The 17,565-nt window shown below is 40.3% G+C and overlaps 1 protein-coding gene across 1 annotated transcript in view; it reads left to right on the top strand.

The window, feature by feature from the left end:
* The first annotated feature begins 526 nt into the window (after positions 1 to 526).
* The window catches only part of fam78bb (family with sequence similarity 78 member Bb), a 61,095-nt gene continuing 44,056 nt past the window's right edge, over positions 527 to 17,565 (top strand). Inside the window, exon 1 of the mRNA XM_039735619.1 lies at positions 527 to 1,617. Coding sequence (XP_039591553.1) covers positions 1,355 to 1,617 — 263 coding nt within the window. The 5' untranslated portion in view covers positions 527 to 1,354. The remainder of the gene's footprint in view (positions 1,618 to 17,565) is intronic.

The raw sequence follows: 17,565 nt of genomic DNA, 5'->3' as shown, positions 1-17,565 counted from the left end.
CCAAGTTATTTATTATTAAAAACGGCCCACTAAGATTTTTCAGGTAAAGAAGACCGATGCTGTGAGGTCCGGTAGTTGTACTCACTGAACATGGCGCCCATGACTGACCACATGTTGTCCACGTGACAGTTGTCACTATATCCTACACCTTGATGATAAATTCGGTGGTTTCACCGTTTTCCCGAGAAGCGGTGTTTAGTGAAAGCAGTGAATGATCCGGGGTTATCAGTGCCTCGGTTGTATACAGAATCCCCAAATCTCGCAGATGTAGCTTGCCTGCGGCATATTAAATCACCCAGCAGTTGTGAGAGGCGGGCACATGCCAGCCGGCATCGTGCGCATGGCACGGGGCGCGATTATCGGATTGGAGCTGATTATCTGTCAGACCGCTCGCCACTTCGTTCAGCTGGCTTATTAGCGCAGCTCGCTCTACAAATTGCAGCCTGACGGCTCAGGACGGATCGCCGCTGCGGCCAAAATACATCCGCGCCCGTCAGTCGCAAACTAACGCGACGCGTTTTTTTTTTTTTTACGTTTCCAAAACTGCTTCATTGAGCATCATCTCCCGGCAAGGAAACAAAGGTGTGACGCTGATAAGAGAGGATGAGTCAGGGGGAAGCCGATGCAGAAGAGTGCGAAGCTGGAAGGACTGCGTTCAATTGAAGCTGAGGCACCTTGCGTGCGCGGGTTGCTTGGTTTTTACGTCTGCACCTCAGAGAGAAAGGGACCTGCGCGACACCCGCAATGAAAGATGTCTTACATCGCAGGTCGTCTGAACGTCGCTCCAACCGGTCCATGTGCCACCGGTAAATCTAGCCGGGGATATGATGGTGATGCAGGGGTCTCTGCCCTGCTGCTCTCGCTGTGCCCCCCGCCATTCTCTATGATGTGCAAAACTGCCGCGCCGATCTCCTTCTTCTCTTCACGTTGGCTTATCTGTTCGGAGACATGCTGACCTGGCTTCCTCTGCGCTGATTTCCTGCTCTTTGTGAAATGACAGCCAAGGGGAGACGAAAAAAGGGGCGCAGACCGGGAGCCGGACGTATGGATTTTAAAAGAAGGTTGAGCCGATAATAAAGCAAAAAGAGAGTGAAGCTTAAAGAGTCGACAGGGTGCCACATAAAAAAGGAAGAAGGCAAAAGAGATAAACGCACAAAGAGAAGCCGCTACCGCTGCCTCAGGAGAGATCCGCTATACGAGCTGCTTGGAAGCCAGCCAGAAAGGCATCCCCGACTCCATCCCCGTCTCTCCAGGATTATCCGTGGTTTGATCGCTTCATTCTCATTGTATTCGTGTTTATTTGGTCTGTGACTCGCTCGCTGTGTTCACCCCCCAGATCGCACACACCCAAACCATGGGATGCATACAAAGCATCACTTGCAAATCGAGAATCAAAAGGGAGAATATTGTGGTGTACGACGTATCAGCAACCATCGACCCCTGTCCAACGCTCATCGAGGAGAACTCCCCGATCGTGCTGCGCTACAAGACCCCGTATTTCAAGGCGTCCGCCAGGGTAGTGATGCCCGCTGTCCCACGCAACGAGACCTGGGTGGTCGGTTGGATACAAGCCTGCAATCAAATGGAGTTTTACAACACCTACAGCGACTTGGGCATGTAAGTGGATTTAGTGTTGGGCTCCTAGTGTTTGGGGGGGATTGTCGGCGGGCGAAGAGGTCGGGGACAACGTGAATCTGACGATTCCTGCAGGGTTCATACAGCGCGGGGCGAATGCAGCTTCGGTAGGGGGCAGTCACCAACACAGACATCACATCCACAGACGTGCAGCCCCTGCTTCACCGATCGACCTTAATAAAACGACCCACCTGAAGTTATGGTGCTTTGTGGGATCATATGGGCATGAGGCACTTAAGTGGCATTCGGCATGGGTGCTAAGTACTGCCAATCTGTCTTGGAAAAGTCGCTTTTCACATCTACTATCTATTATATAGTGCCTTTCACATTCATTTATCTATGCTATTGTGAGTTTTATCTATTTATTGTGTTTTTCATATTTATTTATTATGCAGTATAATTGTGACTTTCATATCTATGTATCTATTATATACTGCCTTTCAACTTTATATATAATATAGCGCTTTTCCTATCTATCTATCTATCTATCTATCTATCTATCTATCTATCTATCTATCTATCTATCTATGTCGTGCCTTTCACATTTATCTATTTATGCTATTGTGATTTTTAAATGTAACTATTTATTGTGTTTTTCATATTTATTTATTATGCAGTATAATTGTGACTTTCATATATATCCATCCATCCATTATCCAACCCGCTATATCCTAACTATAGGGTCACGGGGGTCTGCTGGAGCCAATCCCAGCTAACGCAGGGCGCAAGGCAGGAAACAAACCCCGGGCAGGGCACCAGCCCACCGCAGACTTTCATATCTATGTATCTATTATATACTGCCTTTCAGTGTGTATATATATATATATATATATATATATATATATATATATATATATATATATATATATATTCATATTTATCTATTTATGCTATTGTGATTTTTATAGTTATTTAATTATTTTATTGTTTTTCATATTTATTAATTATTCGGTATAATTGTAACTTTCATATCTATGTATCTATTGTATACCGCCTTTCAACTTTATATATAATATAGTGCCTTTCATATCTGTCTGTCTGTCTATCTATCTGATATAGTGATTTTCACATTTATGTATCTATTTTATTGTTTATTTAATTATTTCATATTTATGATATTTAAATGTTAGTGAGTCATAAAAATCTATTATATAGTGCATTTCCTATATAGCTATAATTTAGTATCTATCAAGTGCTGTTGCTAGCTGCGTGGATTGTCCCAGGATTGATTCCTGCCTTGTGCCCAGTGTTGGCTGGGATTGGCTCCAGCAGACCCCCGTGACCCTGTGTTCGGATTCAGCGGGTTGGAAAATGGATGGATGGATATATATATATATATATATATATATATATATATATATATATATATATATATAATATATTTATTGCATTTTCTATCTAGTTATAATATAGTGCCATATATATATAGATATATAGAGAGAGAGGACATACTGTGTATATCTATCTATCAATCTATCAAGTGCTGTTGCTAGCTGCGTGAAACTGGACGCTTGACAATAATTGGAAACCACAACTGTCACGTGTTGTAACGTAATGACCCACGTATTGTGTTTTTAAATCCTCGCATCCGTCCAGACTTGCGGTAACCAGGCGTGGGCGAAGTATCCAGGGACCCGGACGTGATGTATTTGGGGCAGAATCAGCTCGATGGCATACTTAAGTTTTTTTTTTGAATGGAGGGAAGGGGTCGCTATTTTGTTCCAGCCTTCCCAGCTCGACCCGAAACGCGGGGTATCAGCCACATCCCATGCCTGTGCAGCTTGTAGCACATGTCTATGAAATGCCACACACACTGCTGTTTTCACATGAACTAAGGAAAAATCTCACGGAATGTAAAATGCGGAAAGGCGTTTTCAAAAATGAATATGGATGTGGCTGTTGAAAGCGTTTAGCAAAGCGTTATCAGCGTTTGCTTGAATTCATTTGCGTGAAATTTTAATACTGTTGGGTGCCGAACCTCGCACTTGAAAAGGGCAGCATGATAATTCGCAACGAATAATATAAAATGATAGGTGTGATGGAATTATTATCGGATAAGTAGCAAGCGAAGGCTTGATCGTCTAATGATTTCAGGTATCATGAAACGACTTCCAAATTTTAATGTAAAAAAGAGTGTGTTAAACATAACCGGCGGTTTGGTTTCGCGCTTCATTACGTTCAGATCCCTTATTCTTGTCCGGTGTTCTCCTATTCACACCGTTAACTAGTACTAGTGTGGCGGACGGGGGCGCCGTGTACGAGAGACTGTGTGTTGCTAGTGCAATATTAGTTGAAACAGCGCGAGACTTCCGTTATTCCCGCCTTTTCGCTGTACGCCTCTTCCGTTCAAGCGAATCGGCGTGTTCGGCGTAAGCGAGCGGGCTGTCTGCACAGAAGCGCGCTCTCTTATATTCTTAATGCATTTGAAGCGAATATCCGTGAAGACATCGTGACATTTGGACCAAAGAGGTCATCTGGCAGCTGTTTCACCAGGCACGCATAGATAAGGCGAATCCGTGAAACACACACCCTTAAATTCTAGGTAAATTTGTACATTGATTTACAATAAAGATATTCATATTGCACACTGAATTTACACTATCGATGTAAAACACCCAACGCTTTTACATAGCAGATGAAGATAAAGTGATGCATAGATGGCATTTGGTCAGCACAAGCTGGGCAGCTACACATCTGCTTGAAGCGCAATTGAGATTCCCTTGTCCATCCATCCACTTTGTCAACCAAGAAGGATCGCGAGACAGCTGGAACCAATCCCTGCGAGCATCGGACGCAAGGCAGGAACAATTCTTGGAGAAGGTGCCAGTCATCTCACAAGGTAAACACACACACACACACACACTGGCCGGTTTGTCAAACCAGCATATGTTTACTTAGGCTTGATTTGTCTTCAAGTTGCTAACAGGTAGGTCTGGTCAGCCGCCTATAAGGACTTTGCAAATCTTCCTGAAAACTTGTTTTTATTTTGTCGTTATGGAATATTGAATGTAGAATGTTGAGGGAAAAAAAGCAAAAGTATCCATTTAATATTGAATAAACACAATAAAGTGTGCAGAAAGTGAAGGGGCCTGAATACTTTCTGAATCCTCTGTGCTTTTATGGTGTAGTTCTCTTTCAAGTTTTATTGTCATATACTGATAACAATGTAGCATCGTCACCAGTAATGAAATTCCTTAACTCGGAGCCCCCTCAAAATTGCACAGTAAAATAAACACAATGTAAAAATAATAAAAGTAAGAACAGAATAGTAAGGTGCATAGTAGAGCATGCGGAAGGTAAGCCCAAAATTGACTATATTACTTTTAAAAAGACTGTTGTTTTCAAAGTGATAGTCGATATTCAGCAGTTCAGTAGCCTGATGGCTTGTGGGTAGAAACTGAGCCTGAAGCTGCTGGCTCGGGTCTGGATGCTCTTGCACCGCCCGACAGAGGACAGGAGAGTGAACAATCTGCGGCTGGGATGGATCAGAGAGGAGTCTTCCTCCTGCAGCGCTGGGGTCCTGGATGGCTGGCAGCTCAGTCCGGGTGAAGGGTTGTGTCGATCTGTCCACCCTCTGTAGGGCTTTGCGGTCCCGTGCATTATAGCTGCCATGACAGGTCGTGATATAACCAGATAGGAAACTCGCGATGGTACATCATTAGAAGTGGGTGAGTATTCTAGAGTCCACGTGGTAAACATCCGCATCCGCCGTATAAGAGCCACTGTCTTTCGTGATCATATAGCGAGACCAGCTTAGATCTTCACTGATATCTGAAAAAAAAAAACGACTCTCTCCACCTTTGCTCCCTCCATGTGAATGGGGGCCGCGCCCACCACACCGCAATCTCCTATAGTCCACGATGGATCTTGCTGACTTTGAGCAGAAGGTTGTTATCCCGACATCATGATGTCAGGGCTGTCGTCTCTACTCTAGAGGAAGACTCGTGTCTATCTGATATGCAGCCCATAGTAGTTGTGTCGCCTGCAAATGTAATGATAGCACAGGAGCTTTTTGTGGCCGTACAGTCATGGGTGAACAGGAGGCTGAGCAAACATCCCCAGGGGGACACCGGGGCTGAGTGTCCGCAAGGAGGAGGTGACATTGCCAGTCCTTACCACGTCTCAGGAAGTCCAGGACCCTGTTGCACGCTGATGCACTGATGCGCACATAGACATAGAATTATAGACGCCGCATGACCAGCAGCATCGTACGTCCATGTCGCCACCATATTGCGAGTGGTACTGCTGTGGAGTGAAGTCATGTATAATGTGTTGCTTGGGATTGTACAAACCGCTGTACGCTCCAAACCAGATCCTGGGGGATTACATTTCATAGGTAAGGCTGAACAATTGATTTGGTTGTATTTGGCCATTAGAAAATCCAGTTTTATAATCTTATCACTCAAGATCACCTTACAATAAAATAAAAAAAAAACATTAGTAAAATTAAAACAAGAGAATGATAAATCAAAAAGCAATAATTTGCAAACAAACAAGGATAACTGGCAGTGACAGTGCAAAATTCACAATTGGTATGCCAGTTTGAAAAGATACGTTCTGAGGGCAGTTTTAAAATGCGTTATTGAATCGAGATGACGAATATGAGAGAGAAGAGAATTCCCGAGTTGAGGAGCACCAGGAGAGACGCTCGAGATCCCATAGCACTGAGTCTGACGTGCGGTACAGAAAGTGGAGCTGGAGATGAGGATCTGAGTGAGCGAGAGGAGTGTCAGTCTGGAGGAGATCAGTGAGGTTGTGGAGAGCTTTAAATGTTCAGAGCGGGATTGTGTGTTGTATTCAGTAGTTAACAGGGAGCCAGTGACGCTGAGAGAGAATCGGTGTGATATGTTCAGTGGATTTAGAACAGCAGGTTATTATCCTGGCAGCAGAACTTTGAAGAAGTTGTAAGTGATGGATACGTTTTTTGTGGGATGCCAGATAGAATAGCATTACAGTAATCTACACGTGAGGTGACTCGGGCATTAACTGATACTTCAGTGCTGTGTTGGGTAAGAACTGGACGAAGTCTAGAAATGTTTCGGAGATGGAAGAAGGCAGTCCGAGAAAAGTTACTTATATGGGAGGAACTATTTAATAATAATAATAATAGTTCATAATAATAATTGCCATTATTAGTGTATAAATGGATAAAAATAATTGCATTTAAACGATTCGACAAAATCTGTTGTATGTAAACGATACTGTTTTAAACTTTATTGTTTTTTCATCAGAAAACCCAGTTTCCACGTCTACCTGTGTTAGTTTAAATGGCACTTTTGCCACCCGCAATATGGCGGATGCGCTGACGTGCAGTGTCGACTGGGCAACACAGTGAATGCGGCGTCTATCTATATATGTCTATGGATGCGCAGACCACGTAGCTTCCTAACCAACCTGGATGGAATTATGGAGTTGAAAGCGAAGCTGCGGGCAGCATGCAGTGCAAATGCCATTGCATCGTCTGTGAGTCTGTTTGGCCTCTAAGCGAACTGCAGCAGGTCGAGTGTAGCGGGTAGCAGAGATGTGATGTGATCTTTAACCATATTCGCTTAAAGTGTTCTTTATGGTTTCTCGTGTGTGTATCTACTGCAATATAATATGCTGTCTATAAATCTGAATGTGCGCGTGTCCTATCTCCGGCATATTGCAAATCTTTCCAAGAAAACGTGACGTTATGAAACTGTAGTGACCGCGCCTGCATTTTATTACACTTAAGTGCTCCCTGTAGAAATTTCTGAATCTTGGGACGCGTATCTAAAGTAATCCCCCTCGGGGGTTTATCTGTTTTTCCCCTTTGGGCAGTCTACTTAGCGTCTGCACATGCGCTTTAATTCACCCTGCGCTGCAATGGCGCCACGCTTATAATGTTGGTATTATTACCATTTTTTTTTAACTGACACCTTTATCCAATATAACTTACTACATCCGACATACAATTGGTGACATTTCATTTGTTTTCCACAATTGGCGCACAGGCATGTGAAGCGACTTGCTCAGGCGTCACACAATGTCAGTAGCGAAATTTGAACCCCACATCCTCAGGGCTGCTCTACCAATAAAAGCCGCATGCAGTCACCATATCTGCCCGTGTACACACTCGGATACATTAGCGCCCCGTCTCTTCCATTTTCAGTAAATTATTAAACTGGCACACGTGGCCTCCTGTTAGATTTTCGACACAAACACACCCCCCATTCAGATCTGTCGGTATGGCACCTTCTCTCTTTCACGTTCCTGCTACTTAAAAATCTGCAGACCGTGTTGGTCAGTTTAACATGTGCAGCTTAGCTGCAGATCGCCAATGTATCATCCAGCTGATCAGAACTGGTGCCAGTTTATGTAGTGTCGGGGTGCGCGGGCCAGCCAAGCTGGCACCGACACGCTCCTCAGAGTCCTCAGCCAATTGACATAATTAGAGTGAGCCCGGCGGGATGACGTCATTTATTTTCAAGTTGGTAACAAGTCATATGATTGGTCAAAGTGTCTCTGATCAGTCGCCTATATATGGATGGGCCGGTCTCGCCACTAATCACTGCTACTGAGCTGCCCAACTATATTCTTCTTCTTCTTCGTCTTCTTTTGGCTGCTCATGTTAGGGGTTGCCACAGCGGATCATCTGTCCGCATATGGATTTGGCAAAATTTTACACCGGATGCCCTTCCTGACGTAACCCTTCCCATTTATCCGGGCTTGGGACCGTATTCATCCTTCCAAAATGACAAAGTGGGCATCTCGGGTTACAAAAAACTGACGTATCATCGTCAAGCGCACACACAACCACACTGAAAAAAAGTATAACCTTCATTCAACTTAAAATAATGAAGGTAATGATTCACAGTTAATATTTTCAATCTGAACCAATATAATTCTTTTTAGCTTATTGAACCCACAATTTTTAAGTTGAGGCAAATCATTTAGAGTAATTGGGTGTAATCCACTTGTTTTTATACTGAAGTAAATCTATTTAAGTTGTTACAATTTAAAATGGTTTAACCTGTAACCTGTTTTTTATGCTATTAGAAATATAATGAACATAACACATTCCAATGCTGTACTTTTTACATGTATTTAAAAATCTAGTACAGTGGTTCTCAACCTGTGGGACGGACCCCCCTAGGGGGGCACGAAGATGTGAAAAAAGAAAACGAGAATCAAAAATATGAAAAAAAATCTGTTGAAACCAAAACAAATTAACTTAAACTACATTCTGATACTAGAACAATAAATATAGAGTTAGATAAATGTCGATAAAAGTTAAGTAGGTATAATAAAATATGCATCTACATTTCAAAAAAAATGTAAGGGGGGGTGCAATTAAAAATGTTATGAAAACTCGGGTCGCAAATACTTAAAGGTTGAGAAACGCTAATCTAGTGCAAGTACACAAGCATTTTGCAGTGTAAATATTAAGTATACAACAAAAAAATATTAAACGTTTCTACAGCTTTCTTGAAAGTATGTTTCATTACAAGTTCTTACATTTAAAATGAACAGTTGAGAAACAGGGTTACTTACCAGAAATCCTCCGTTATGAAAATCTGCTGCTGAAAATGAGTATCGCCACGTCTACTCCGCTCTTCTTGTTTTTTGGCAGTTGGAAAGCCAGCACGCTAGAAAGTTCAACTTGAAGAAAATACAAACGGCCCTCAAACGCAGCACACGAACAACCGAAAATATTAGGTTAACTGAGATAGAATTTTTTACGTTTCTTCCCTCCACCATAACTTACTTTGGTACAAACCTTTTTTTTTTTTTTTTACTTTGAATGAGATTTGAAACCAAATATTTCAAGCTACAACACTAAATGACTAATCTTAAGTTGCTTGAAAGAGAAAATTTACGTTGAATGAACAACATCAGTGTTATACTTTTTTCAGTGCATGTCTTTAACACATTCTCCATTATTCTGCTCATCAGATCTACTGTATTAAATAGTGACTGTCGTTCCAGAGTCCTTTCAATTCAGGTATCCATAATCAGGCCTGCGTGCAAGGCAGCGACAACTACTGGGCAATGGGCACGACCACGTGTAGAGCCGTTTGAAAGGAGTGAACTGGAGGGCATCGAACGGTGTCAAAGCTCATGGAGCTAGATAAGGGCACTCACAGAAAACATCTCGTCTGGATCTGGGATGTCCTAAATAATTAATACTTAGCTGTTAAACAACAACATTTATTTATATATATTTATATTTATATAGCACATTCTCATACAAAAAAAAAAAGTAGCTCAAAGTGCTTTACATAATGAAGAATAGAAAAATAAAATACACAGTAAGAAAAAGAGAATAAGTCAACATTAATTAACATAGAATAACAGTAAGGTCCGATGGCCAGGGGGGACAGAAAAAACAAAACAAAAAAAACTCCAGACGGCTGGAGAAAAAAAATAAAATCTGCAGGGATTCCAGACCATGAGACCACCCAGTCCCCTCTGGACAATCTACCTCACATAAATGAAACAGTCCTCTTTGGATTTAGGGTCCTCACAGAAGGACTTGATGATGATGGTCATGTGAACTTCTGACTTTTAGTCCATCAATGTTGGTGCATCATGGTGCTTTGAGTAGGTGGTGATAGCGCAGGCCGCCACCACAAAGAGACCGGAAAAAGAAACAGAAGAGAGAGTTGGGGTCAGTACGGATTTTAGAGCCACCATGAATAGTTATTATGAAGAATTGAACATATAGAGTATCAGGATTAAGTTAAAGTGAAGTTATAAAAAGGCCATGTAACAGTAATGTGTTTTCAGCAGTGTTTTAAAGTGCTCTACTGTATCAGCCTGGTGAATTCCTATCGGCAGGCTATTCCAGATTTTAGGTGCATAACAGCAGAAGGCCACCCGCCTCACCACTTCTTTTAAGTTTTGTTCTTGGAATTCTAAGGAGACACTCATTTGAAGATCTGAGGTTACGATTTGGAATATAAGGTGTCAGACATTCCGATATATCAACAACAACAACAACAACATTTATTTCTATAGCACATTTTCATACAAACAGTAGCTCAAAGCGCTTTACATAATAAAGAATAGAAAAATAAAAGACGCAATTATAAAACAAAATAAGTCAACATTAATTAACATCGAATAAGAGTAAGGTTCAATGGCCAGGGGAGACAGAAAAAACAAAAAAACTCCAGACAGCTGGAGAAAAAACTAAAATCTGTAGGGATTCCATATATATATAAGATTATTTAAGGCTTTATAAACCATAAGCAGAATTTTAAAGTCAATCCTGAATGACACAGGTAGCCAGTGTAGTGACATTAAAACTGGAGAAATGTACTCGGATTTTCTGTTCCTAGTTAAAGTTAAAAGGATTGTTTCTCCCTGTCTCACAGAAAACGAATTGTATATCGATAAATATGAAAGGCAAGGTATGAAAAAAGATATGCGAGTCACTATATAAAACAGCTGTAGACAGACGGTAAGGAATGAAATGCAGTGCCTAAAAGTGATCTAGAGAGACACACGCCTATGGAATAGGTATAGTATAGATAGTTATGTAGATATAAATAACACTGACTGTGAGAAGCACCTAAAAGATAAATAAGACAAATTATGGAGTGAAACGACTTTTTTTGATAAATAATTAAACTGACAGACACCTTGTAATAGATGTGTATGAAAGGCGCTATATAAAACTACTGTAGGCAAGTTTTGAAGTGCACCTTGTAAAAATGATCAAGACAGACCGGCACATGTGAAATATTATAGTTATATACTATAGATATAAATGTCTCTCTATGTGAGATATGAAAGGCACTATATAAAATGGATCTAGATAGGCAGGCACATACGATGTTTTATACACATATGAATAGATAGAAAAGGTGCTATATAAAACAGTTGTAAATAGATGGCAAGTTTTGAAACGCACTGTATGAAACCCATCAAGACAGACAGGAAAATGTGAAAAATTATAGTTGTACAGATGTGAATGTCCCTATATGTGAGATATGAAAGGCACTAAATAAAACGAAAATGACAAAGACACACATGAGAGAGTGAAATGCTTACTTGTTAAATATAGATACAGTGAACGATACAATGTAATAGACAGATATGAAAGGCACTATATAAAACAATTATACTGTAGGTATATGGGATAAAATTGATCTAGGGAGATAGACAGATATTATGTATTAAACAGATATGAATGTCCCTCTATAGGAGATATGAAAGGCACTATATAAAACAGTTGTAGACAGACATGTTATGAAATGCACTGTATAAAACTGATCTAAGTAGACAGGCACGCATGATGTATTATCTAGATATGAATGTCACTATGAAAGGCGCTATATTAAACAAAGATAAATAGAAAACGCATGTGATAGAGTAGCTGAAAGGCCATGTGTAACAGATGGATATGAAGGCACTATAAAAATATGAGGTGTCACTATAGGATAGCTATGCAAGGCACAATAAAATACACAGATAGAGAGAAAGCACACATGATGGAGTAAAATTCTTTTTTGGCTTGATGTACAAAGTGAAAGGCTACATGTAAGAGATGTAGATAGACGGCAAATTATGAAATGTGCTATAGAAAACTGACCTAGGTAGAAAGACACAGATGAAATATACGTAGTTATGTAGATATACAGTAGATGTTATTAATGAAAGATATGAGAAGCACCAGATAGATAGAAAGAGACACTAATTATGGAATGAAATGCTTTGATAAATTTATAAAGTGAAAATATGACTGAAATGTCACTATAGGATAGCTATGCGAGGCACTATATAAAGCATAGATATAGAGAAAGGACACGGATGACAGAGAGCTTTATTTGATCAATTTACAGATAAAGTGGAAGTCTGGGGCAGCTGTGGCACGTGAGCTCGGGATTAGGTCTGTCCGTCTTGGGGGGTCGATAATCAACAAACTTAAAGGCTCTTTAGTGCAATTGGGTGCAGGTCCTCTGTGTGAGGATTATATCTCTGGAGATCTCATAAAAGAGGCAGAACCTCCTGAATGTGAAATTACAATTAAACCAAATGTAAAAGATTTTATCAGTTCTAATAACTCAATTTTAACAATTAATCACATAAATGGAATTTCTTTCCAAAATTTGTCAAAAAAAGAATTGTCTGACTGGTGTCTTAAAGTGTCCCATTTTATGTATTTGAAAGACATGACTGATACCCTGTGGAGGAACACTCTGTGTCTGCATGACACGACATCTCCAGCATGGAGGACTTTATATAAACCGCCAATTGAGAAAAGAGTTGGGGACCTGCAGTGGAGGATTCTACATGTGGCAGTAGCCACCAATTCTTTCTTAAAAACTATTGGTGCCAGCACAACAGATCAGTGTCCATTCTGCCTTCAAAAAGAAACAGTTTATCATTTATTTCTATATTGTAACAGATTACAACCACTGCTGCATTTTCTTGATTTATTGTTGATGGATTTGGGAATTATATTTAATAACCTCATTTATATTTTTGGAATGCCGGTGTCAAGAGTTTGTAAAAGACAATGTTTACTTTGCAATTTTTTGTTAGGCCAGGCCAAGATGGCAACGTTAAAAACGAGAAGAAACCGAGAAAGATTTGAAAACCACTGATGTTCTATTAATGTTTAAGGTCCTCCTTTAAAGGAGATTGAGAATCGAATTTGCATATTTTAAATTAATTAATCAATTAGATATATTTAGAGAGATCTGGGCTGTAAATGAAGTTTTATGCTCCTTGGAAGATGAATGTCTAGTCTTAAAGTATGAGTAGGAAAAGTGTGTTGTTAAATGTTTAATTTTGACTGTTAATTTGACTGCAATTATGTTATAATTGCTAATAAAGGTCTGTTTAAAATTAATTTACAGATAAAGTGAAAAGCATTGTGAAACAGAGAGATATTTAAGAACTATACAAAGCAGACCTAGGGCAGCATGGTGGCGCAGTGGGTAGCACTGCTGCCTCGCAGTAAGGAGACCTCGGTTCGCTTCACATGGAGTTTGCATGTTCTCCCCGTGTCTGCGTGGGTTTCCTCCCACAGTCCAAAGACATGCATGTTAGGTGCATTGGTGATCCTAAATTGTCCCTGGTGTGTGGGTGTGCCCTGCGGTGGGCTGGCACCCTTCCCGGGGTTTGTTTCCTGCGTTGTGCTCTGTGTTGGCTGGGATTGGCTCCAGCAGACCCCCGTGACCCTTTAGTTAGGTTATAGCAGGGTGGGTAATGGATGGATGGATAAAGCAGACCTATATAGATAGAAAAGGCACTAAATGAATAAATATATATACTGTATATACATGCACTGTGTGCACAATTATTAGGCAAGTGAGTATTTTGACTGTATCATCATTTTTATTTATGTATTCCGACTCTAAGCTGTACAAACTTGAATAGTTATTGGATTTAAGCATATCAGGTGATGTGTATTTGTGTAATGAGAGAGGGTGGCCTAAGGAGATCAACACCCTATGTCAAGGTGTGCAGAATTATTAGGCAGCTTCCTTTCCCTCAGGCAAAATGGGCCAAAAAAGAGATTTAACTGACTGTGAAAGGTCAAAAATTGTAAAAAGTCTTTCAGAGGGATGCAGCGCTCTCTAAATTGTTAAGATATTGGGGCGTGATGATCATAGAACCACCAAGCGTTTTGTTGCAAATAGTCAACAGGGTCGCAAGAAACGTGTTGAGAAAAACAGACGCAACTTAACTGCCACAGATTTGAGAAGAATCAAACGTGAATTTACCAGGAACCCATTATCCTCCAGTGCTGTCATACTCCAGAATTGCAACCTACCGGGAGTGCCCAGAAGTACAAGGTGTTCAGTGCTCAGAGACACGGCCAAGGTAAGGAGGGCTGAAACCCAACCACCACTGAACAAGACACATAAGTTGAAACGTCAAGACTGTGCCAAGAAATATCTGAAGACCGATTTTTCAACTCCCAAACCTACTGCCAGTTTTTAGAAGACAAAGACATTTTATTCAAGCAATGGTAAAAGAAAAAGTCTTTATCTTTCTAGAAGACTATGATTTTTATGCAGGACAATGCTCCATCACATGCATCAAAGTACTCCACTGCATGGCTAGCCAGTAAAGGCCTTAAAGATAAAAGAAAAATGACATGGCCCCCTTCCTCACCTGACCTAAAGCCCCTCTTAAACGGCACATTTACGGGAAAGGAAAAGAGAACACCTCTTGGAACGACGTCTGGGAGAGGCTGTGGCTGCTGCTGCACAAAAAGTTGTCAACAGATCAAGAAACTGACGCACTCCATGAATGGAAGGCTTATGACTGTTATTGAAAAGAAGGAGGGCCATATTGGGCACTGATGTCAGAAAAGTTCATTTGTAAATTCTGAGTTGTTTGTTATTCTCACTTTGACAGATGAAAACAAACAAGTCAGATGGGAAAATTTCCGTTTTTCCTTTAGTTGCGTAATAATTCTGCACACTAATAGTTGCCTAATAATTGTGCACACATATTTATTCCCCTGAGAATATTCACACTCACATTTGCTTAGTAAAACTTTCAAGTTACAGGTTTATTAATATACATAGCACTGTATCTGTTCCATATTAAAATGAATCCTCAAAAATACAACTTACTTAATAATTGTGCACACATATATATATAACATCCGCCACGGTGCCCTCTTTCAGTTGCGAGAAGCAGATCATAGAATGGTTGAAATAGTTTTACTGTCAAATAATGCAGAATACGCGACACGTGTTTCGCCCTAATTCTGGGCTCATCAAGTGTACACACTGACTGCACCCCTCTCAGAATTCTATGATCTGCTTCTCGCAACTGAAAGAGGGCACCGTGGCGGATGTTAGCCGACTTGCTGACCAACCACAAGTGTTACCTGGTGGGTAACCACACATACAGTCAGATTGTGATTCACTATGAATGCCTTGAATGTAATTTCCCCGATCTACATACTGTCAGATAAATGAACCACACGCCGTGGCGCAACGCAACAGGCTTTGCCTCTAGCGCTGACGTCCGAGGTTCGATTCCCAAGAGGGGGTGCAGTGAGTGTGTACGCCGGATGAGCCCAGAATTAGGGCGAAACATGTGTCACGTACTCTTTACATTATTTGACAGTAAAACTATTACAACTATATATATATATACTAACAGAATACCCGCGCTTCGCAGCGGAGAAGTAGTGTGTTAAAGAAGTTATGAAAAAGAAAAGCAAACATTTTAAAAATAACGTAAGATGATTGTTAATGTAATTGTTTTGTCATTAATATGAGTGTTGTTGTCATATCTATCTATTTATAATATATATATATATATATATATATATATATATATATATATATATATATATATATATATATATATATACTGTATATAGCAAAATACCTGCGATTGGCAGCGGAGAAGTAAAAAGAAAAGGAAACATTTTAATAATAACGTAACATGATTGACAATGTAATTGTTTTGTCATTGTCATGAGTGTTGCTGGCATATATATATAAATATATATATATATATATATATATATATATATATATACACACACACAGACACATATATAAACATATATATACATATAAACATATATATATATAGCAAAATACCTGCGCTCGCAGCGGAGAAGTAGTGTGTTAAAGAAGTTATGAAAAGAAAAGGAAACATTTTAATAATAACGTAACATGATTGACATTGTCATGAGTGTTGCTGTCATATATATGCCTGCCTAAATAAGTCACCCTCACTTCGCTCTTACTTTTTTACTGTTCATTTAATCCTGGCTAGTGGCGGAAAAATTATAAAATGGAAGGAGGATGGCTTTACCAAAACAATTATTGATGGCGAATCGATTATTCATAAAGCTTGAATTGGTGATCTGTTTTTCTGTGTTAACCTCATATTTTTTCATACTTCTTCTCAAACTAAGGTGGTGCGAGGGTAAAATGAATCGGGTGCTGATCAATGTAATCGTGTACCAGGAAATCATACATTGACAAAAGCTCCCTTTGCTTGTAATGCAAAGTGTGATTAAATGCATTATTTTTTACGCGTTATGGAGCACATGCATCGAAGCTTCTCAGCTGTGCTTGTGCTAAGAAAAGGAAAGATTTTAAAAATAACGCAACACGATTGTCAATGTAACCTTTTGTAAGTAGTGCCTGGAGGATTCAGTGTGGAGAAACTCTATAGAGATAGCGTGTGTATTAACTTGTGGATTTTTCTGTGAGTATTGAGTGGCAGCGTCACAAAGTTGCTTCTGCAAGACTGCTTTAACCGCGGAGCTCAACTCAGAGCGAAATGAGGTGGGAGGGGAGATGATGACGTGACTCCCCCACCTGCCTTAACTGTCAATCCCCCACAAACACAGTCTCTCGGAATTTGCATAAGCACAGCCCTTCACCTACAATTTTAACTTAGTTACAAAGTGATCAAAACTCTCGTTTATATCCTGCGTCCTCTCATTAAACTTGTATCCCGCATTACCTGTGGGCATGTGAAACGCCAGCGTTAGCCTGTCTATGAACTTAATTTAAAGTTTAGGTTTACATCGTGCTTTCTTTCCGAGGTAGCAACACTCATGAATATGGTAGTATATGTCACTCGCTCGCTTCTTATTGTTTCGCTGCCTTCTCAATTATATAATGCATGTTTTCTTAAGCGCTTTTAGAGGTCTTCCTGGTTTTCTACGCACTGCGTTGACAGTCAGTTCACGTGATTACGTGGGAGGCGTGATGATGTCACACAAAACTCCGCCCCCCACGTCATTGCAGCTCAACTCCATTACAGTTAATGGAGAAAATACCTTCCAGTTATGACCATTAGGCGTAGAATTTCGAAATGAAACCTGCCCAACTTTTGTAAGTAAGCTGTAAGGAATGAGCCTGACAAATTTCAGCCTTCTACCTACACGGGAAGTTGGAGAATTAGTGATGAGTCAGTGAGTGAGTGAGTGAGTGAGTGAGGGCTTTGCCTTTTATTAGTATAGAT

Source organism: Polypterus senegalus, chromosome 14, assembly GCF_016835505.1.
Source record: "Polypterus senegalus isolate Bchr_013 chromosome 14, ASM1683550v1, whole genome shotgun sequence".
Classification (NCBI taxonomy): domain Eukaryota; kingdom Metazoa; phylum Chordata; class Cladistia; order Polypteriformes; family Polypteridae; genus Polypterus; species Polypterus senegalus.
This window is presented reverse-complemented; position numbering and strand designations above follow the sequence as displayed.